This window comes from Diadema antillarum, unplaced genomic scaffold, assembly GCF_040938485.1.
Source record: "Diadema antillarum isolate AM-2024a unplaced genomic scaffold, OU_Dant_1.0 seq00000957_RagTag, whole genome shotgun sequence".
Taxonomy (NCBI): Eukaryota; Metazoa; Echinodermata; class Echinoidea; order Diadematoida; family Diadematidae; genus Diadema; species Diadema antillarum.
This window is the reverse complement of record NW_027271805.1, coordinates 285,997-311,433: the sequence shown is the minus strand read 5'-3', so window position 1 is coordinate 311,433 and position 25,437 is coordinate 285,997. Positions and strand designations below refer to the sequence as shown.

The 25,437-nt window shown below is 37.5% G+C and overlaps 1 protein-coding gene across 1 annotated transcript; it reads right to left on the bottom strand.

Annotated features, from left to right (window-relative positions):
* Positions 1-11,565: 11,565 nt before the first annotated feature.
* Positions 11,566-17,801, bottom strand: LOC139741849 (solute carrier family 25 member 44-like). The gene is made up of 3 exons (XM_071652426.1): positions 17,113-17,801; positions 14,736-14,875; positions 11,566-12,709 (listed from the first exon to the last, which is right to left on the bottom strand). The coding sequence occupies exons 1-3, from the start codon at positions 17,711-17,713 to the stop codon at positions 12,536-12,538; spliced, it is 915 nt and encodes a 304-aa protein (XP_071508527.1). The 5' UTR covers positions 17,714-17,801; the 3' UTR covers positions 11,566-12,535.
* Positions 17,802-25,437: the final 7,636 nt, after the last annotated feature.

The window sequence follows — 25,437 nt, the reverse complement described above, 5'->3', positions numbered from 1 at the left end:
TTTACATTTTCTTTGTATTGTTGTCCGCTCATACGTCATAACCTGTAGTAGTCTCCTCATCCAGCGGTTCCAACACCAAAACTTAAAAAATTCATAACTTTTGCATCGGTTGTCAGATTTTCCTCAAACTTTCACTGATGTGTTCTACTAATGTTGCTGCTTTCACTCATGATTGATTATTTTGAGCTTTGTAATTGATTATGTATTGCATGTTTTCTGCCAAATAAAATAACAATAATAATAATAACAATCCACATTGCTCTTTGGGTTTGCGTTCCCTTTAACTCGTCTGCATGTTTTGATGGCAATAAACCTGATCTATCCTATTCCCGTGTGTTTATCATCATGTACTGCCCATCTTTTATTAGTTTTAGGGATGGCGAAAAGTGATTACCATACTTTTGCAATGAGACATGGATCTATTGTCTTTCTATCCGTGTAGCAGATCCATTTGGCACATACTTCAAATATTTTTGAGTGGTGGCATCGAAAATTATATCAAAAGTAATAAGACTGTTGTGACTCCATCACCTCCTTGGTCATATTATCAATATTACCGAAATCTCAATCAGAATGTAAGAAGGGTTTAATTCCCAGTCGTTAGTGATTAGTTTTTGAAATTATTTTATTTTTCACATGTCACACAATTCAACCAGCCAATTATAGGCCCATGGTAACCTTTACCACAGGAGCCATCTTTTTTTTTAAAGTCTTTTTGGCATAGCAAAATTATTTGTCATACTTTGTGTTTACAAGTGTCAGACTTTCATAATTTAGAGAGGATGTTACCAACCTTTTCAACCCGGTTACATCCTATGAGCATACGATATTGGGATGTCTTAGTAGGTGTATGTTACCATGATTGTTGAGGCTTTTTTTTCACATCGTTTGGGATGATTTGACCATGGACCTACTCCTGGGATGTAGTTTTAGATTTGTCGAAGCGTTGTCATTTTTTTTTTTTTTTTTTTTTGGGGGGGGGGGGGTCTAGGCTGGCTGTTGGTGGTAATGATAAGATCACAGTAGGAAAGCATGTTTTAATATTGCAACACTTTTGACAGAAATAGGTATGCATGAATTAATTAACAAGCGATAAACGTCCTCATGTAGTAGGTCCATGATTTGCAAAAATCGTTCAAGTTAAATTTACATATAAGAAAGTTACGTTTTCGTCACTTGTTAGGAAATGTATGGGAATTTCAGATTTGGCGGCCATTTTGATTTTCAAATATCCTCAAGGATCCAAGAGTTAATTCATCCAGATTCGAGTACAGCGCCCTCGGAATTGCGTGTTTGTTTGTTTGTTTGTTTGTGTGTGTGTGTGTGTGTGTGTGTGTTTGTTTTTATACTTAACCTTACAACTCGCATGAAATGTCACTTCTAAAATCCAAGGGTTCAACAACATGGTTGATACGCTGCCAAATTTAATTGAGTGTGATGTAAAAATGCAGAGTGCATGGATGGTTTTCGCGGAGGTCATTGCACACTTTTTGCATCTTTTAACAGAAGTGAGCGTTAGTAAAAATAGACCAGCTCACCAACATATAAATTTGATACATAGGCCTACGTGTACTTTCATAACAGTTGACTTTTTTGACAATCGGAAAGCTTCCCGATTTTTCGGGAAAAGGGGTGTATTTCAGGGGCTCAATTCGGAGAAAAAAATCCCGGGGGGGGGGGGGGGATAAGTCCTCAGAGAAAAAGATGGGCCATAGAACTTGAACGCACTTCTGAACTACCCTTTTTTGTTTTTGTTTTTGTTTTTGTTTTTGTTTTTGTTTTTGTTTTTTTTGAGAGAGAGAGAGAGAGAGAAAGAGGGGAGAACACGTTGTCATAACATGACACACCGGTACATGATGACACATAAAAGCCGGTTTCGGTAACATATTCAAATTGTATGCATAACTTTTAAACAAAGGTTGTTCTTGACAACTTGAAAGCTTATCGGGGCTTGTCCAAGGCTTGTCCGACATAGCAACAAGTAATACATGCAAACTGGACTCCAGCAATTGAATTTCATTTTGTGTAAGAAGAGCAGGTTAATGGAACAGCTCGTGTCTACGTTCTCGGAAATGAAACACACATAAATTTGAATACATTAAGAAAACGATCTATTGCACGACATTTGAGAAACAATGCTGTAAACCAAAAACTCTTGCGCTGGAAACCCCCCCCCCCCCCAAGTAAAATTTGCATGAATTTAATCAACAAAGTGGAAAAATAAGAAGAAAATGTGACTGGAAGGCGACATATCCTCTGTCCGTGGTACTACATTCCCATCGAAGCCTTGTGGAGCGCTGCATGTGTGATACCAAGGAAGTACAAGAGAATGGAGTCACAACTGTCTATTTCCTTTGTTAAATTTGGACCCATGTTCAATGTCGCCACTCGAAAATATCTGAGGCATGTGCTAAACTGGATCTAGAAATGGAAGTACAACTGATTCGTGTCTCATCGTATAATCACACAGCCACTTTCTAAGAAAGATTTGTTTTGTGTTTGCAATTACTTTTCGCCATCCCTACTTATAAAAGATATGTAATGTATAATGGTAAAGACACAGGGATGTGCGAATATAAATTGTGCAAAAACGATGAAATAAAAATGAAAATTACTTGACTGGGAATGCCCCGCCACTAACCAGACATATCCATTTATTGTACTTGAAGATTATTCCATTTCAAGTGTATTTGTCGGAATTATGTGGAAGAGTGATAAAATCGGCTTTCCAGGAGGATACAGTTCTAAACATTTTCACATGATACAGCTCGGATTTACATTTTTTATCTGGGCAGAATTGCCTTTTGTTTTGTATGCTTTATCATTCAGTGAGATTTCATTTAATTTGATATGTAAACAAGCAAAATATAGCCAACATAACGTTAAAGGGATTGGTGGAGATGAAAATTGGGCTTGTAACTTTTTGCGAGATACGAAGAAAACACATGAAATAGTATAGAGCATACCATTTTAAGAGGAATTCAAAGTTTATTTGATCAAAATCGGGTTTGGAATTACTGAAATATCCAAAAACAAAGTAAAACAAAGCGATTGTAATAAAATGTGGGTCCCACACTTTATTAGAATCGCTCTGTTTTGGATATCTCAGCCATTTCAAAATCAATTTTCATCAAATAAACGTTGAATTCCTCATGGAATTACATGCTCTTTCACATTTCATAAGAGGTTTCTCATTATCTTACTAAAAATGTTAGAAACCTGAAATTAGGTCTCAACCAAAACTATACGATCCCTTTAACGTAAAAAAATGAATATTCAGATTGCTTAGCAAGACGGCGGCATCGAACCCCATCATCAAAGGCACAATGCACCTGTGGAATTCTTTTGTGCACCCTATAGAAAACTGACAACTGTTTGAATAATTACAGCCAATTGAAACTCCATTTCTTAAACCTCCTTGGTGAAACATTGTTCAGATTTTTTTTTCCTTATCAAAGCCTTTAAATGCACAGCATATCCTGCATTTTAAGCAATTTGCCTACACATGTATTACGCATACAATTTTATTGGCGTCAAAACATGCATAGGCCTAGATTAAAGTATGTAACTCTTCATACGGATGTGATTTATATGGGGAATTTACATTTAGAACAGACTTAATAATCAAAAATTGGAATATGAACCATCTGGTGAAGGAAAACAAAAGAAAGACGGAAGAAAGCCTCCAGCATCAACTTCACGTTGATCACCATGTCATAATGTAGGCCTAGTGCTGATAGCACGTTAATTCCTTTCGAATGAGATGCGATAGTTTTCATGTTCGACAAAATATGGTAGTGGAGTTAAATAATGAACACAAGGTAACATTACTATTAAACAAAATGAACACAAACACATGCATACATACACACACACGCACGCACACACACACACACAAACAGAGTTAATTTTTGTCGACACTGTCCTATCTTATTTCCTCGAGACACAAAGCGCTAAAGTCAGATTAGGAAAAGCAAAAAAAAAAAAAAAAAAAAAAAGTGTATGTGTACCTGCTCACTAGACTGTCACCAATCCGTTGCTCTTGATGTGACTTTCCATGCACCTGAATCCTCTCATTTTATTGGTGGGATAAGCTGTTTGTATTGCGGTATTGTGCGCAAACATGATAACGGAAAACGGAGGGTTATGATTGACAATGCCGCTGATCTTGGGCGCTGCTTCCGGCTCTGCTGGGTTTCGAACCGCAACACATACCCCGGTGTGCCATGAACATGAACCGTACTGTCATCGGAGGTGCTGCATGTGTTCATCCACTGGTGCCGGTTGGGTACAGACGGTGGACAGTAGCAGGTGTTTTTTGTTTTGTTTTTGTTTTTGTTTTTGTTTTTGTTCTTGCGGGCGCTTTCCTTGCCGATTCCAAAATGAAAAACAATAATGTTTCAATTAAGCATGACTAGAACGTCATTTTCTCGGGATGTCGTATGTATAGACCTACTCCATATTTATGGTGGATTTGATTGCCAGTTACGAATCTCAGCAATATTGCAATTTTTACCCAAAATGCAGTGGTTAGAGAACTATAAGGATCCGTGATGACATCAAAGTATTTAAAACAAAGAAAAAAAAAAAACCACCTTCATCCACACTGCAAGTTTCCTCTGAAAGTTTGCGATAGCAGCTAGGCTTAATATTGACTAGACCTTGATCAGTAAACGACCAATTTGCTTCCCAATTTGACGTGCAGGATACTTTCCAGTAACCCTCACAATATTAATTCTGTGTGCATAGCAAAAACGAATGGTGGACGTGTGAATGCGGCTCACGGCTAAGCCCCCGCTTAGACTGGAGGAATGTCTGCATGTCGGAACTCTCTGTAGGTCATGGATTTCCTCGTGTCTTTTAGTCGTTTTTCTTCTGTTTTTTTTTTTTTTTGTAAGAGCCTATAATATGTGTGTATGTATGTGTGTGTGTGTGTGTGTGTGTGTGTGTGGGTATCATGGCTCCTGATCTTATGTCGTACATGAACACTGGTTCATTTTGATGAAATAATTTATCTTGCTCTTTTATCAAGGATAGGTCTGCACAAAGGAAATATTTTCCAGCTTATTGTGATGTATTACACACAAATTAATTTGCATTGGACATACCTAACAGCATCAATGGCCAAAAACTCATATCTAAACTCAATCTTGTTTCCATCTTGCTTTCATCCAAATTATTCTAGAGATTTATATGTGTACTCTCTTCTTACCAAAGAGATACTGTTCCTCTGGACATTCCATCTGCAGTTACACAGGAAATCTCCCTTTATTTTGTTTTCTTTAAGTACAGTAACCTTTGACCTTCACTTACTTTCACCATTATGTTCATGAAAAAAAAAACACCAAGTCATATCTACCCAGTCCACAAGCATAAAACAGCACTGGCATTCCTAGTAGAAGTTAATTAGTACTGGGAGTTTTGCCTTGACCTTTGACCTTTCACTGCAATCATAATTCATTCACAATTTTCTTTTCATTTCTACCAAATCATATCACAACTTGACATTCCTAAATTAAATCAGTTGAAAAATGCAATTTTTAACTAAACTGAAGTAACCTCTGACCTTTAATCCTAAGTGACTTTGCCCCAAATCTAGTCATCAAGCAAAGTACACCATACAAAATCTACGAAACGGTTTCTCATAAATCATGGTAACAGGATCTGGGTAGGGTGGACAGACACAAAACATGAAACAATTTTTCCAACACCTTTTAAGATGATACACTGTAGTCGAAAGAGGAACACCACATACACTCACCCTCACACACTCATTACATATGTGAATGGGAAATTTCTTGACAGTGGTAAATGAGTACAGGGCACTCCCGTTATAACGAACACGGTTATAACAAATTTCCAGTTACAACAAAGTAAAAATTTAGGCTCCAACATTATCAGCTCTATGTTATCGATTGTTTATCTGTTCAGTTATAACAAAATTTCGATTATATAACGAAAGAAAACTGGTGGTCCCGAGCACTTCATGACAACGGGAGTCCACCGTACCCATCACGCTGTAAAATGACTAGGAGTCATAGAAACCAAGCACTGGCTTAGAAATATTTGTTGATTCTCAGACCAAATGCCTGTACTTTATTATAATTTGTTAAATTCCATAAATATTTAAAACCTCATATATCTTCCATAACCCTTTTCACCAAAATTCACATTCAATCTTCACATAGTAATTGTTACATATCAAAACATTTACAGTTCCACAAGCAAAGCATCAAACAGTTTGTAAATTTGCAGTTTTTCATCGTAGGTTTGGAGTACCATTAACAGTACTGAAAAACCCACAATAAATCTATACATTTCTTAGATTTTTAGCGGCAGGAACCTCTGAGGTATAACATTGAGATTCCGTAAGACATAAGACATCATCCATGAAAGATGGTGTCATTATTCATAAATTGAATGTTCCTTCCCTGTTGATAGTTACATGCACATACCACATCATGGTCCTTAATTGCTTTTCTAAGACAAAAAACCCCCAAACTACATTCAGTCGATAACAACTGGCTCACAATGTAAAAAGGTATTGAATAAAAATAATTATAGTTAAGTCGCACATCCTTCACCCTATCAAACAACAAACAACACACATCCATTTTGCAGGAAATAGTTGGTTGTTCAAACAGGATGTTACTCATTTTGTCATTCACAATTAAACATACACATATCGTCACTAGGGCGACAAGACCTCGTATCTACAAAATGTCAAATGTTCAGGAGAGCCAAAAAAACATGGCGGCCAAAGTACTGTGGCGAATGGGATAGCCTTTCCTTTGACATGCCGTGGTGGCTTCATTTTTGGAGTAAGACAGTTGGGATTTGGACAGGACATCACTTAACCCATTATTTGACCATTAATCCAAAAAAGTCATTTTCACCCAAATTGCAGATACAAGGTCTTGTCACCCCAGCGACGATATACAAAGGGAGGTGTTTCTTCATAAAACGTTATGCACTGCAAAAGTCCGGTGTTAAATAGTGAACACCGAGCTGGTGTTAAATTTTCGGTGCTCATTTATGGTGTTAAATCAACACCTCCGGGTGTCATTTCCAAATATAAAACTGTTTTTTGAAGAGTTTCTTAGTAACTGCACTTCTTGTTGATTTTGAATTTAAACAAGATGATCAAGAATTTACATTAAAATACTAGATTTTTGAAAAAATGTGAAAATAAATTTACACCACAGTAACACCAGCTGGTGTGGTTTCTTATTGAAGCTGGACGGGTGTTAAACCATTGATATTAACACCAACAAATATCAAATCAACACCATGTGGTGTCATTTTTTAATTAACACCAGTACAGTGTCAAAATAACACCAGGTACAGTGTCAAATTAACACCACGAAGTGTCAGGTGAACACTTTTCAACACCATCACAGTGCATTTTCTACACCTGTGGGTGTGGTCCTCTATTGAAGTTTGATCGGTGTTAGATTTAACACCCATGGTGTTAAATCTAACACCGATGTTTTTACAGTGTGCTATCATTAGAAATTTTGGGAGCATGGAGTGTTTGAATGGTATGTGGAAAAGGTTCACATTGAATAATTAGCAAGCCTTGGAAGCAGACATCAGTTAGGTATACTTTCTGTATTGGCTAAGTCACTTCAATTTGGTACCTGTATTCCAATATAATTTATGAGTGATAGCATAATGATCATGTTCTTTGCTTATCAGTGATGAATGGTCAAATTCTACTGGCAGTTTATGTGATGGCCAATTAATTCTCCATACATAATGGTCACACATTTTAGAAACACCGTCTGACTTGGAAGATGTTGCATGTATATTGTACATGTACAGGGGTATATTACCAGTGTGGGATTTCTCTGAAACGTGTGCAATATGGTCCCATTAAGGCTAAATATTTGTATATACTGGTATTTCCACAGGGCATTTCTCATGAAGGATTATGACAGATAACTTCACATTTTATCTATAGAATATCAGAGGGTGTGCACATTTGTTTGAACGCAGTAAAATAATGCATCACACAAAGAAGCTTAAACGCACTTCTCACAGGAACCAGTTGTGCCATGCAAAATGACCCTGTGTAAGTTACAATATCTCAGAAGCCATATGGGTTAAAGGCCATACAAAAGTAGAATGAGGTTTTCCTGTAAGGGTGCATGGCAGCATTAATGTCTCTTTTCCTTGCACAGAAGCACTACATAATGACTTTGTCAACATAGAGCTGGCAAAGCCAAGACATGGCAATATAGGCTTACTGCCAAATTGGTCATTTGTTCATCCACATGTACTGAAATGAGAACAAAATTACACTTTTCCCCCCAAATATCCAGCTCTGCCAGATGATGACCAGCTCAGGCTCTGCTGACACAGTGTGGCCAAAAACACTCCATTGGGCATTTGATTTAATCGCCATCATCTCCCCAAGGATCTGTAATATATAAACTACAAATAATAGTTTAGATGAAAGACAGCCAGACATGAGCCAGATCACAGTTTACATTCATTCACTTGCAACTTACTTTTCCTATTCAGTCTTTTTGACCACTTTGATTGCACTTGAGTTTCATCATCTCTTGATGCTTTCTAGTCCTGTCAGGTGTTCCATTTCATACTGTTCGCATTTAGCACTTTCATGTATTGTCAGTATATTGTTCTGTCACAATGTACATTATATTTCTGTTCTTTGCTATTATGATTCTATCATGGCTTCAGTTTCTAGTTACAACTACTGGGTACATGTATCTTCAAGCTTTATTAACAGTTGGACTTCTTGTTTCAAACAGATACATGGGATAATAATACACGTACAAGCAGGTACCTGCACACTGACCTACAATTAAACTACCCGATACTGTGTAGCATGCCATATATCATAAAAAAAAAAAAAAATCATAACATGCAGGTGATGTCATTGAAATCAACGGATGTTGATAGGGCCTAAGCAGTAAACTGAAACTTGCCCTGAATGATATTACTTGCAATAATGACACATAGAGCCATAAACCAAACCTAACAATCTGAAATTGTGACTTTGGCTAAACAGGGGCAGTTCAATAGGCAGACATGCTAATACTATCTGCCAAATCACACAATTCCAACTGAAGGTGTAATATATCCTATAAAAGGTCATCGGTCATGTTATTGCACACGGTGATAAAATCTTAGCAGCCATGGCATACAGTGATAGGGATGGGAGTTGGCTATGCATTGTCTGGGCAAAGTTTGTCACAGGGCATAAATGATCGGCTTACGGAAAAATAAATCAAGTTCTGCATTCCAGCCTACATGTAAGTCAAAAGTCAATCCTGTTCACACTGCCACTGTTCCATTTCTTGGGTAGCTATCACCAGGGTAATGGGCACTGGAGAGGGATCTTCTGCTGCTTAATCATGACATGCAGTTGCAACATTACGCCATAAGTGGTCGCCTACAAGCCCATTTGTAATAAGTGCTTGCAAGATTCAGTAACCAGTAGGCCTTTGACAAAGGGCCAGAGATTCAAACTGGCAGTGGTTACACACAACCTCATGAATGCTGCAATCAGTACCAATTAATGACCAAAGAATGGTACTCTCTCATACATAACTCACTCATAAATGAAAACAGTATTCGATGTTACTACCTTTCTGCTCTGAATGGCTCTTTTTGCCCATCATTGTTTGTTTTTGGATTTCCTTGTTTGTAACTGTTTGATGTGTAAGCATGACCACTGATATTCAATACACTCACAGAGCCTAGAACCAATTGATAAGCATGGCCTGAAATGACATCATACTGAATGTGGTCTTATATATCTTGAATGCTTGATGCACCTACAGTATTGGAAAACAAATATGCAGAAGACACAGAGCATTAATTTCCATGATTACAATGCTGCAGCAAAAATATTTTTGTAAGAGTTGAATTAAAACATTGACAAGGAATGGGATATTCACAGACACACTGCAACTGTATGAACACACTGTGGATAAAAATACAAGTCTTTTTCAAGTTTGCATGATAATCTCATAGAATTATACAAGCAGCACTAAAATGCCACAAAATCACATAACACCTCATACATCTTCAAAATATAATACAAACAAGAACTCCAGACACAAAAGTGTGGACCCTTTTGCCTGTTTTTTCACTCAACCATAGCATGCTTGTGGGAGTGATCAAAAATCCATCTATAATTGTGTTTAATTCCCCTGACCATTCAAATAACAATCCCACAAATCTAACAGATTGTATCCCATTTTCCATGGTCTATTCCATCAACAATATTCACTGACTTTGCCAAATATTTGTGGTACTTTCTCATACAGACATATGTCCCTTTAAATATTACTTTGATTTCAGACTCAAAGGTTTAGACATTACATCCTGTCTGCATTGAGAGTATGAATAAATGGGATGGTAATACGGGCAAGAAGTATGAATAATTCTCCTCATGAATATCAGACTTTTAGAATCTGATCTTGACTAGTGTCTCTCAATTTGATCAATCAACCTTAGTGTAATCATGCCTGCCTGAGTCACATCTAGTAATTTTCATATTACTTTGTTTACATAAAGTTTGTTACACATAGACCAGACACCAGCACCAGTAAAAACAAAATGGCCTTATCCTGTAGGTATCACTGCAATGTGGAGGGACTTCCTTGAGAGATTGTGCATTTTGAAAGCTAATATTCATAATATCAGTCCAAGTTTTGCTGATTCTACGTGAAGTGGTTGCAAAAATGTTTGCTGATGTCTATGAGAGTCAAATGAATACAAACTTAGTTGGTAAATTTACCTCATGTGGTTGATACTGTTGCCAAACCTGACTAGCAGTTAAAGAATTATTGCACAAACTAGCAGTGTTTACCTCCCAGTTAATGACCAAAGGCATACCATAATATGATACTGCTTTTTTGTAGTTTGTGCTGGAACAGGCTGTAAAGCATTAGATATTGTTTCCTGAGTGACCACAAATTACAGCAAGAGTTGAGACGAGAAAGATTTCTGACTTACAAATCAATGTTATCTTGTAATTACTATTTTACGGTACATTTCTACACCAAGTATATGAGAAACACATTTTCAGAAGGCTTCTTTATGTAATGCATGAACAGTGAAATCCAACCTTTGAATTTCACATGTGACCTGTCCCACAGAAGCTTGTCCTTTCATATTTGTATAGTCATACATTAACATACAAGAATCTATTGATACATATATGACAGGACAGAAAACCCTCAAACATGCTTCCAGCATCACTTTGCATGTACATGTACATACAGCAGCAGAAGCAATAATATGCTCACAATGCATGGGAAAATCAATGTTCCTCAGGAATATTCATTGATATGTGTTCTTATTACCATGGTTTGCCCTTGCATAAGGTGATACATTAATATGCCTTTTAACCAAAAAGGGAGGTGAGTGATATCAAAAGTGCATCACATATAATTTCTCTCAGACAGGGATAAGATGTTAAGACTTTTCAATGGAACATATGACTGATCCTTCAAAGGATAGAATAGAAAGCAAAGCATGTTCAACCAAAGCGAAAATGAAAGCAATTAATGTCAAAACCGGAACAGTATCATATCTTAAGTTAACATCTTCAAGCCTGTCAAACCACTATTTCCTGAAAATATCTGGTGTATTGAATTGCTCTTTTGTAGTAAGTTTGAAGAAAAGAAACCATCCACTCATACCTCATTCAAAGCACAGAGATCATAACCCATCATTGTGTCACAAGCAGCTTAAGTGGAAGCACACTATAATAAAAATGTACAAATTCAAAGGTGGATGTGAATAAAATTTTACTATCGGTATATTGATTTCACTGGAAACAATATTATTCATTTTGTCTCTACTTGCAATGTTCAACACTGTTACACACAGTTCTGTGTAAGAAGGAAAATGAATTTCTTCATGCAAAACAAATGATTTTGGGGGATGTTTTGTATACAAAACAAGGGGCAGTCCTGGGATAACAAAGTAGGCCTGATTGTCACTTGAATAAGGAAGCAAGTTTACAGTGTTCATAGGATGTAATGCAAGAAGATCACATGCATGACTTCCCCAGAAATTGTCCCACCCCCCTGGCTTTAGTAACTTTCTTTTTCTAATACACTCATTTTTGTATTCCACTGACTTTGCTTCACTACTTCTGTATATTTGTAGTAGCACTTTAGCACTGTAACAAAACAAATCATATGTATGATCATAATCCTGTGGTCAGCATGATATACTAATTTCTGGTGAATGGTCCATCCTTATTGTAAGTGGCTTGAAGTGTAAATGGGAAAAAGTAAAATGTATGTAAAACTTGGTATTGTAGATCAACAAATAAAGTGGATGTGTCAAGGGTAAAGGCTACAAACTTGATGGATTACTTATCCCCTCATATGTTTCCTTCTGTGTTTTCTGATGAAAAATTATCCATTTACCTATGTTGCTCAAAAATGTATTCTCCTTTCTACTAACACAAAACAGAGGAGTTGGTTACAGAATGACACAGATATAAAAACAAACCAACCACCATGCATGCCCACTAAATACTCTCTCAAATCCCACTTCGTAAACTATTCCTCTTTATAGTCTCATATCCCAACACTATGATAAGGCTAGTGGGAATGGTGGAAAGTAGTCTTGCAGTCAGACCCTTTGTCAGTCCTCCAAGGCCCTCTTCCCTCATCAGTGTTTGAAAAGTGGTGACAATAGACCTCTGCCCAGTCACCTGAAGAATAGAACAGAATGAAACATACACTGTTGTAAACTAACACTAGAGATCCTGTAATTATAAATGCCTGAGTTCCTTATCATATTCTGCATGTTTGTAAATTACAATAGCAGACTTGTGGAAAGAATTAGATTCATTGCTGTATGCCTAATTTCATATTTGCTGTTATACAGAAACTCCAATTCCTCATCTGAATTATTAACAAAGAAATTTTGACTTGGAACTGTTTCATTATAATAACAAGCTAGTAGACATACCAGATGCATCAATATCAGAAGTATTTGACATTATGTGTATATCTTATTATTTTCTTACTAAACTGCAACCTCAGTTGAATACTTGTACCATGAAAAACGCTCTTGTAAAAGAAATAGCTTATCAGATTTTGCTATACTGTAAAAGTGGATATTTTCGCACGACTAATTTTTTGTGCTTGGTTGGCTAGAAGAGTTTCGCGTGTTAATTCCGCGGAATCGCGACATCACCTACTGGAACATATGGCACGCAAAAATATTCACGTGCTTTTATTTTTGCGCTAGCTTCTGATTGCGCGAAATGCGCGAAAATTTCAACACCGCAAAAATTTCCACTTTTACAGTACTACATTGTAAATATTGCTGCATTTTAAATGAAACTGCATTCAGAGAGACCAGGTTCAACCTGGAACTGCCTTTGAATGTCCCACATCTCTTTTGCACACATTCTTATTTTCAAGAAAATGTTGATGTACACCCAAAATTTCGGTGGGCGTTCTTCATCACTATTTCAATCTGTTTACAGTTCCAATGTAAGATGCAGCGCACTCACATTATAAAGAACATGGTAAAATAACAAAAATCTCTTTACAACGAAGTACACATTCCAGTTCCAAAATTGTTATTCATTTACTTTATAGTTTGGCTTAAATGAAATTTTGATATAACAAAAGAAAATTGCCAAATCCAAGGACTTCATAATAGTGGAAGTCACCTGTATATGAAATTCATTAACCATGTTTAGATTCATCATTTTCCATCCGAGTTGCTATGACAAGGAAACATGTCAGGTTTCCTTTTGACCTTTGTGTGTCATCTTTGATACAAAATGTCTGCAATCCCATCATTTGAATTGTTTTCATGCCATGACTACTGTAAATGCTATCACTTCTATCATACATGTAAAGATATTTTTGCGAAGGAAGAGGTCACATACACTTTTGGGAGATGTTGTTTTTGCGATTTGACACCAAGGCTATTGTAAGTGCACTAATGACGGTCAAATCACTCCGCCACTTTACTGCACACCCAGCAACCAAGATCACTACATTTTCTTGCGCTTGAGGTTTATCAATAAGGCGGGATGTGCATAATGTTAGACATACAAGCATGCATGTTTCTGGCCAGACATGGCCATGGTTTCGCCCTACCTCAGACAACATCTAATGCCACAAAATGAGCACATCAATATTTTGCCAGCACAAAATCAACACAATCAAGATAAGGTAGCCATATTTGTGCATCATGTTCAATTCGCGGCCTAACAGTGATCTGCAAAATTCACAAAAATCAAACCCTAACAAAAATAACAGCATTTACAGTATTTGATTGCTAATGCTTTCACAAGCTGCTTAAATGGGTGCAATCTTTGACGTAAATCTTGACATACAATGCAAAGGGGCTGACCTTTACACAGTACACCGTCTTGTAGGATTTTTAGGCTGAATCACACTAAAATGATTTTGACCAAATGGCTCAAGTTTGACTACCTTTCTTTTGGACAATGCATTCACAACTCAAGTTCCTCTTTATCTCGAGAAAAGTGTATACCTCTTTCTATTTGGCATCACGAATACTTGACAAAATGACTCTTCTGAATAGTGAACACATACAACACATGACTTTGACTACAATAAAGATTATTAGGATTCTTGTCACAGTTGGCCAATTTGCTCAAACTGCACACATTGTTGTTTATTGTATCATTGCTTCCATTTGTTCTGATTCTCTGTATGAGTAAGTTCTCCTCAATACTGGGCATCTCTCACCTGCAGCCTAGTCCGGATGGTGTCCATGGGGTTGGTGATAAATGCAGCGCTGCAGCCTGCACAAGACCCTGACACAGCCTGGACAGCAAGGGAAGGCACTTGAAGATGAAGACTATTCTGGAGGAAGGAAGCTATGCATTCTGTGAAGAGGAGGAGGGGATGGGACAAACAAACCCACGAGATTAGCGCTGAAATACAAAATATCCACAACTAATTGGAAATAGTGTACGGCAAATGGGCTGTTGGGTAGTCAACTGTGATGCCTAGGCTTTCAAATACAACATGTAATCATTATCTGCTGTAAGAACAGAACCCCTAGTTTACATTTTGATGAGACTCACCAATCTTGACCACCAATCAAGGATAGACCTTTCACCCTCTCTGCACCAAGAAAATATTAATTATCCAATTCATATCCATCCTTTACACTAAATAACAGTCTCATTGAACTTACACATAGTTGAATTCGTCGGGTGCCCGTGCATTGGCCGCTAACGCAATACAATTTGTATTGCGTTAGCGGCCAATGCACGGGCACCCGACGAATTTGACCAGAAAACGACAATAAGTTAAATATTGGTAAACATAACCTGTAATTCATGTAGTAATTCATATAATTGGTTTCCAATCATCTCATCAAATGTTGAAAACTGAATCCCCATTTCTGCAAAAAACTATACCATCCCTTTAATGCTGATTTTTCATTGTGTATTTTGCCATTTTCCCCTCCCCCTTTCTGAAAATTGTTCAGTCAAGTACATACTTGTTTAAAGTGTCTATAACTCAAAAAGTAGCTACAATGTTGGGATGCTTTCTTCAGGATGATTGACCATTTGTGTACTGAGAGACCTTCCCAGTTAGCTACATGCATTCACATGCATTATGTATGAGGTCCCATACGTAACGCATTTGTCCCATACGTAACATTATTTCAATGCCTAATAAAAAATATTCCTTTTACTGTTTTTTCTTTTTTCTGTGGTATTTAATTTCTCTAAACAATAAATTAGAACTTTCCAAAAGGGCATTAATATAACCTTAGCAATTTCAGAAAAAACCTTAAAAAATGACCTCAATTTGTTACGTATGGGACATCTCATGATAGGACACGAGCTAATTTGCATAATCATTTGCATAATCCCTAAATTTTCATACCAAGTTAAACTATTTGATGAACTTCTTATGTCCACATATTAATCAAATATCATTTGCTTTCCTTTGAATTAATATGAATTTTTATAAATGTCCCATACGTAACGCTGTGTTTCACATTTATGCAAATGAAGCCCTTGAAATTTGCATAAATTTACGTAATATAATTTTTTCCTCCATGGAAATCAAAACTTCAACTCATAAGCTTCAAAATGATACCAAACATGTCAATATTGAGCAAAGATGAAATTTTGCCTTCTGAGGGGACCTTATCTTGGACTTGCCCTAAATGTCTCCATTGTCTGTTAATGACATTTTGCTGTACTTTATCAAATGGAACAGTCTTATACAAACTTCTACATCAGAGCCTTGTCTTACCGTAGATCAAATATTTGACTTTATCTTTACATTCACTTAAATTAAATGTAGGCGTCATCACAAATTATATTGATTCTATTTCTAAAAATATGTCTGTGACAATATAAATGTAGTGAACACTAAACTGGAGTGTATAAAAAGTAACACCTTATGAAAACTAACCAAGATCAAATTAGATTAAGCTTTAAAAAGATAATAAGGGTAAAGTCCTCAGACATTGACCCTGACTTTTAATACACTTATATCTACAATGTACGTAGTAACCCAAAATAACATCAGTTGTACCATTCTACAATTTGAACTCATGTGTGAAGACTTAATATGCACAATGAGATTGACACTGTGAATTTGGATAATATGGTAATTATAAAAGACAATGGAAAATAAAAAGAACTGTAATGAAGACTTGTGTATGGACACAGCCCATACACAAGTATAGTACAGAGACACACACATGACTACATGACAATGCTTTTCAAATGAATCATTCAATTTCTATTTTTTTCCTTAAATGCATACCTTCATGTAATACCTTACAAATCATCACCCGAGTCAAAATACTAGGTTTACCTCAAAACGCATGTACTGAAAATGTGTGATTCATTGCAACACTCAGTCTGATGTTTGTTTTAATTTGGTATTGAAACATGTTCAAATGCAAGATTGATGAGAAGAAATAAAGTTGGATGGTATCATACTGAACATACTAAAATGTACATGAATAAGCAGAATTCAGGCCTTGTCATCTCAGGGCTGTGGATAAAACATCACAAGTACTGGGATTATGCAAATATGCTTCCTTTTATTTGATGTGAAATAATTATGAAGAGGATTCATGCCTAAATACCTGTATAATTGTGATAAAATGTCCACCATAGGGCACTGTTTGGTACAAATGTCATCAAGGATGCAACATAACCACGATAGAAACCAAAGAAACCACTTTGATGGTACGTCGCTCGGGCGATCTGCACTACGTCCTTGAAGTGGACTTCCTTTTTGACAGTCTGTGCATCCACAGCCAGTCCCAGCATCATCGTCCTCTGTGAAATGACATCCACAGGTACCCGTATTGTCTGTGAGACCAGCGAGGCAAAGCCTCCTGCGATGAAAGTACGAGGGGAGTTGTCCATATCCTTGCATGCTGTTCGCATCAACTCGTAGCTTAAGATGTACATCTGCTCAGAGCCAATGGAAATCAAGTTCACTGCGAAGCCCTTGTACAAGCCACGGACCCCCTCATACTTGACTATTTTTTTCAAGGCATCCCATGTTCCCTTGTACAGACTGTTTTGCTGCTGCATCTGAAGCCTTGTCTTGATGAGATGAGAGGGGTAGACTGATGTCCGGACAGCAAATGACAGCATGGCCCCAAAGCCAAAAAACTTTCTCTTGTCCATGTCATCCCACTCAATAATATGAACCACACGCTCTTTTGTTGACGTCATGGCTGCTTATTTCTCAGTACGCAGCCAGCAGTGATCATCAAAGCATCTTCTTGCTCATGAATAGTAATTCTCTCCAACCTGTGCTGATCTTTTCACCTGTGTGATTGAATTCAGAAAGAATGCATGATCAATGTGGGATATGATACCTGCTAAATTGGACAATTTATCTCATGTACAATGATGTCACTAATCTAATGACATCCCTCAGGGCTCTCCCCTCGCTGCAAACCGCACGAAAAGCATTTTTATGAAGCATCAGAAATATCAGGACACATCAGGGGGAAAGCAATTTCTGCCTGCCAATCATACCTGGTGCTGTCCAACTCCAACCACTCAGTCAGTACCCTGATTTGGTCATGGCAACACAATTGCACATACGCTGTAGCTCTGTTTGCTATTTGTTTTATTTCCCTTAATAGGAATGAAATTCAAAGAGAAGACATACACAAGAAATTAAAGTAGATAGATGACATCTTTTTCTCACAGGTTATTCAAGAAGATGAAATTCCAAATGATTTCCCTTTTGTTAATGTTTAATTTGTCAAATTGAATATTTATGAAAAGCACAGTTGCTAAAATTTACATTTTCTACCATTAGTACAAACAGCTGTGTCAAATAAACTGCTGAAAAAGAATACTCTTTGATCAAGGGATATTTGAACAAAAACAAAAATAACAATATACCTCACCATTCATACAACTTACTACAAGTGCAGAAAGGACGTAGGGTCCCTATCTGCATCTTCATTGACTATCGGTATCAGTGTGTACACATGTATAGGCCTACCAGGCCCACAGTAGTTTGTAGTCAAAACATGGTCGCGGCGGGGAAAAAGCGACACCATCATTTCACAATTGGCAAGCTATTGGCCAGAATCTTACATTGTAGTTATACTGTTGAAATGATACAAGTTTCAGAGGCATAGAACTCTACTCGCAGCTCATGAAATAGGTCCCACCACTGCGTGTATGCAGGGCTGCACACTAACCCATTTTTTCCTACTGGTCCCACCAGTCTGTAGCACAGTGTAGGACCAGTAGATAGTCTAGTAGGTAGAGTCCACCCATTTTTTCCCAATTTTTACTGGTCCATTCCTGAAAAAGTTACTGGTCCAACAGTGATTTTTACTGGTCAGGGACCGTCGGACCAGTGCCAGTGTGCAGCGTTGGTGTAGATGTCATCTATGACAGTATGTGGTCTAACGTTAGTGATACTACTAACAGGTTTGGCAGCTTTCCTGTACAGTGCAGTGTTATACTTGTGAATTCAGCCCTAGTACTGTGTGTAACGTTAGATATGTCTAGTCTAGTTCGAGTGGAGTAAATTACCTTAAGCACAGCGGTGGGGCTTTTTTCCCTAAAACTTGTGAATGCGGCCCAACCAAATGGCGTTTACAAATTTACGCATGATTGATAGTGATTGGTTAGCCCCGGAGACCGCGCCGCTATGATTTGGGGCTGGTCGCAGTTTGTGATTGGTGAGACAGTGGCCGTGGTGGGGTCGATTTCCACAGCATACCTACATGACCTAGAATAACCTAATCTTTCGTCCTTTCTTCTTTCCTTTTTCCCTTTGTTCTTTCTGTTCTTTCACCCTTTTAATTCTTGGAATCGAAGGACTTCCTAAGAAATGTCCCTCGACTAATTTAACCATGACTTTTGAGTCCTGGTAAACCTAACCTAACCGAGTAATGTTAGGCCTGGCCCTGTATTGACTTTGTCTTTGGCCGACATACTGAGATGGCGAGTCTAATGCTAGGCCGACACTTGCACGACTTTTGGCCATGATTTTGTCGTGGCAAGTTGTGCCACTTTGGGGCATGAACTGGGAGGCTCCCGCACTGTTCACGACGAGTTCACGACGAGTTCACGAATAGTTCACGAATGCGTGCCCATCAGTGTCCACATTGACACGAGTTCATGCTTGGTTTGCGCATAGTTTGCGCATAGTTTACGCACTTCCCGCATTGGCACGACGAGTTTGCGCAATTCGGATGGTGTCGTGCCGACTTGGGCACGCCATATAAAAAGGGGGCCCCCCCAACCCCTGGTCATTTTTGGATTGGCTGTGGAAGAGACAACATGCTGAATACTTACAATTACATATTTGTTGTTTGCTGTTTTCATGTTAATAAATTGTTATCTTATTTCAAAACACTTGTTTTTCTTTTTAACCTTAAAATAAAGTTAAAGAGAAACAAAATGAAAAAAAATAAACGAAAAAGAAACGAAAAAAGAAACGAAAACAAAAAAAGAAAAAGAAGAGAAAAAGAAACTAAAAAAGAAAAAAAAAGAAGAAACGAAAAAAAGACACGAAAAAAGAAACGGAAAAGAAAGGGAAAAAAAGACAAAGAAAAGGAGAAATGGAAGAAAATGAAAAGAAAAACGAAAAGAAAGAGAAAAGGAAAAGAAACGCAAGAAACGCAAGAAACGAAGGATTTCGTTTTTTGGGGGGTGGGTGAGGGGACTTTCTTGCGTTTCTTGCCCTATATATAACCCCGCACCGACGCGAGCGCCACTGTCGCGCAGTAGTCGTGACCTGCTCGTGCCATGCACAAACTGTTCGTGAAGTGCGTAAACTAGTCGTGAACTGCTCGTGCCATCAATGCGTGAAGTACACGTGACCGTGTCAGTGGGAAGGCACAGCCACGCTGCGACGCGCACAAATTCGTGAACATGTCGTGAACTCGACGTGAGCTGTTCGTGAACTATTCGTGGCAGATCGTGACAGTCTTGGCATGGCGCGCACTGCCACGCACTGGCACGCATCCTCCCGCATCGTCCCGACAAGTTCATGACGAGTTCACGAACAGTTTGCGCATAGTTCACGACCCTGTCGCGAAATTTTGTCGTGACCAAAATTTTGAACATTTCAAAATTCTCGTCCCGACATGGCACGCAGTCACGACGGGTTTACGCACACTTCACACCAGTTTACGACTAGTTTGCGCACTGGCACGTCTCGAGTCGTGCCAATGCGTGCCACAGAATCGTGCAAGTGTCAGCCTGGCTAACTCTAACGTTAGATCTGTCAGTGTCAGTGTCACCGGTTATTTATGGTGCCATTTAGTTATGAGTATGACTAACGCAACAGTGCTCACACAGTGTTAGGAGCTAGGAGTAGGACTAGGAGCTCTAACCGTGGCGACGTTTAATAGATTTTCTATGTCAACTTACTGATACTGTTACAAAGGTATCGGACATGGCCGAAATATCATCCGTGTTAATTTCGTGTCACAAAGTTGCTAAGATCTAACATTTACACAGCTGGAAGACAGGCAACGTCGAGTTTGTTGGTTAACAAACAGTTTTAATACAACGTACTGTACAACTTACCGGTGTTGTAACTGGCTGTCATGACATGGGCCGGGTCATCAGCTGGCTTATTCGGCTTGTGTGTATGGATGGCTTGCCACCACTGTATGCCACATGATCACACCGTTGCACCGGCCGCCGGCGATCAGTTCATGGTCTCTCTCGTGCGATCGCTATGATGATGACACACTCTGGAGAGTATAAAAATCGCGAGCGAGTCGAGCAGACTATGGTGGCGCTTTTCTCGCGGTAGCCACTTAGTAATCTATTTATATCCGGTAATGCGGTATCCCCTGCTGGCTCCCCACCACAGTTGTAATTTATATAGTAGTCTTAATGAAAAAAGAAAGAAAGAAAGACAAATGATCAAACACTTGGTAAAGACGGTTCCATGATATATATGCTGCCATGAAATATCTGCATGCTAAGCCAGAAACCCATGTACATGACCCTAACTAACTCTAATCCTCACAAAGGGAGGTGATATGATCACAGACATAATTTCTTATGAAAAACTATATACCCTAGCTAGCTATATCAGAACCCTAACCTTAACCTAAGTCCTTGGAGAAAATAAGATTGAAGCAGTTGTCACAGGAGCAAATGTCATGTCACCTGTACCAGAATGGATAAATTCACTGATCCTTTATTCATGAAATCATTTTCACTGGTGTACATCACAGCATCAAGTGACTAAACATAATTATATGATTGCTATGTTTCATAAACCATTGTGAGTATAGAATCATGTCTACTGCATGTGGTACATTGATCGTCTTAGCTGTAATATGTATGTACGAAAAAAAAACAAACACACAAACAAAGCTATAGTGATATTCATTGTCAGTAAAAACATTTTGTAATATATCATAACATGCACTGAGCCTCTTGTGAAATTACTATAGGGTTCTGGGTGACTGAACGAATACCAGCAGGCCTACTATTTTCTTTGCATGGGGGCTGTGTCCCTCAGAAAAATAGTGCTATTCGTGTCATCTATAGGAATCGATCATTTCAAATAGAGGCTCTCACAGGCTCAGTGCATGGTTTGTTTACTACATCTGAGTTTCTGAAGAATTGAAAAGAATATGTGATGATTAGGATTCAATTGCTGTTGTTCAGTTGTTTAATCTCGTTATTTTGAATACTGCATGTGATCGTGCATCCCCACACTGGAGCATTGGAATTGTTGTTCCTATTTATGAAAACAAGGGCTCAGTTGATGACCCTAATAATTTCTATGGGATTACTCTGTTTAGCTGTCTTGGGGGAATTGTTTACCATGGCTATTAATGCTCAACTCATGTCGATCATGCTTAAACAGTTAATGTTGGTACTTAAAGGACAAGTCCACCTTCATATACATGTGGATTGAGTGAATGCAGCAATATTAGTAGAACACATCGTTGAAAGTTTGGGGAAAATCGGACAATCCGTTCAAAAGGTATGAATTTTTAAAGTATCTGCATAGTCACTGTTGGATGAGAAGACTACTATAGTGTATGATGTCATATGCGTACAACCATATAAAGAAAATAAAAAGAGAATTTCACAAAACTTTACTTTTTGAGTTCAGTGCACATTTCTTCGACGTGTTACTGACATATGTTAAGGGTAATATTATTCCCACTGCCTTCTGAAAGAGAGAAGTCAAGTGTTCTTTTGTTATGCGAGAAAAGTGAGAATATGTTGAATTTTCTTTATTCTTTCTTTATATCATTGTACTCATGTGACATCACAAGCTATAGTAGTCTTCTCATCCAGCCTTGAGTGAGCAGAAACTTCAAAAATTCATAACTTTTGAACGGATTGTCCGATTTTCCTCAAACTCTCAATGATGTGCTCTACTAATATTGCTGCATTCACTCAACCCACATATCTATGAAGGTGAACTTGTCCTTTAAGGGATGTGCAGGCAGGCTTTCTACAGGCTACTCTAGCTTTTGTCATAGTTTTAGTTCTCCTTTATAGTTTAATTATTTATCTATATTCATCTAGTTAGTAGCAAAATGTTTTTGTGCTTTTGTGGATTATAGGAAAGCGAATAATAAAGACTTTGATTTGTTAGATGCACTTATTTTGATGGTAGGTAATCACTGATGTTGTCAAGGGGACAACTTCAATTACTATTTGCCATTTATCCAAATGATTTTGTGTTGTTGGATGTTGTTTTTTTATAAATCACTTTTGCAGAGGCCGGAGTTAACGATGATGTGGAGTTTTATTAACGGATGTAGGCCTATATATTATTCAATGTAGACACTACTATTGGTATTGTTATGTCTGAGAGTGCTAATGACATAAACAAAACAAAACAAAACAACTGGATGTGTATGGGAAGCCTTGTGGGATCTCGCTGTGATCTCTCTGGGATCTCACTGTGAATACTCCCAAAATAAAAGGCCACGGTTTATTCTACTAGAGAGAAAATAAGACACATACCAGTGTTAACTTTTCATGAAAGTGAACATAAGGTAGTAGATGATTAGACGTATTTAGGTGTCACAATGAATATAGTGGTCATCTCAAAAGAGCTATAAAAAAAAAAAACAGGTATGTCAGTCAAGGACATCCCTCTCTCAAGAGGCATCTTCCAAGGTTGTCCTATTTCCTCTTTACTTTTTATCTTAGCTATAGAAACATGGTCAATATCTATCCAGAGCAACACCCACATTAAAGGAATACCTGTTGAAGATTATGAAAAAAAGCTGTAGATGTATGCAGATGATACTGTTGTTTTTTTGTAGATGGTGAAGCAGATTCTTTTCAGAACCTATTCGATACCTTGGGGAAATTTGCTGAATTTGCAGGTTGTAAGATAAATATGTCCACACCAGAGGCAATACTCATTGGCTCTTTGAAGGGGTCTGAATTTAATGCTTTTTCTGCACAGGGTTTGCAAATGGACATCAAACTCATTTAAAGCTTTAGGAATAATTTTTTCTTTGAATACAAAATCTTTATATGAATTGAATTATGTGCCAAAGTTGACACATATAGAACATGTACTCAATTGTTGGCATCATAGGAGTCTATGTCTTATAGGGAAAATTGCAGTCATTAAAGCACTACTCCTACCTCAGCTTTTATACATTTTCTTTGTTTTATGCATTGACATACCCCAGAGGTGGTTTTTTTTTTACGATCAAATAGTTTATTTTTCTTCAATTTATATGGAGAGGTGGGAATGATAGAGTAAAACAAGCCTTGATGTGTAATGACTATAATGCTGGTGGTCTGCGCATGATCATGAGACCCTGTGGTGTATGCTAAGTCTCAGAAAATGAATTGGGTTGTTAAATTTTTTGACCCCTTGTACTCTAGCACATGTAAGTGAATGGAAAATTTCATGTTAGTGAGATTTCATGCAGATAAGATGGTTTTGTGGAATTCTACAGGCAAATGCTCCAAGATGTGTTTTAAATAAATTAGGCAGTTCGCAATTGGTGAAAAACTCTCAAAGTTTGGTACATTTATAGAGATAGCATTCTCTCAGATACTGGTTTATCTAATTTTCACCTTTCATATGGTGGAACAAAGAAGTTAGTCTGAAACACAAGCCATTTTTCTTCTACCCTGAGTGGTTTGAGAAGGGAATATGTACCATAGATGATTTAAGAGTTCGTGGTAATATTGTAAAACCCTTTGAGGACCTAGTTATTGAATATGATATGTCAATAAGAGATAGAAGAAGATATAACTCTTTGATGAATGGTATATACCTCAGATAGTTTGGTGTATCAAAGACAGTTGATGAAAATCTATTTGATAAGATTGTTTCTGAGTTGGTGAGAAAAAAGAAAATTTCTAAGTATGCTTAATATACGTTAAGAAACATTCAGGAACACTCATGTGGGTAAAAAGTAGGGAAATGGAATGAAATATTGGAAGTAGACAACTAGATGTTAACTTGGTCCTCTGTTCATTAAAAAAATGTCAATTGTACAATTGAGACTCAACTTGATTCTTTTTATTTTTCTATTTTTCATGAAACAGTATGTCTGAATGCCTTTTTACACAAAATTAAGAAAAAAGACAATCCTAACTGCTCATTATGTCATCAAAGCCCAGAAACAACTTTCCATTTATTTTGTCAATGCCCAAAGGTTTTACCCTTATGGCAAAAATTATTCAATTTTATTGATGAAAAGACAAAGAAAACTAATGCATTTTCAGTTTTTAATACAATGTTTGGAGTAAATAACAATCAGAGGCTAGATGCATGTATAAACTTTTTATTTCTTTGTTTGAAACTTTATATTTACAGGTGTAAATTCCAAGAAATAAATTTAGTTTTTGAACATTTCCTGGCCTTGGTAAAATATAAGCAAAAATACAGAGTACTGGATAGCCCAAAAGAGGGGGAATTGGGAACCCACCTTGAGAAATGGTCCATGTTCTCTATAGAC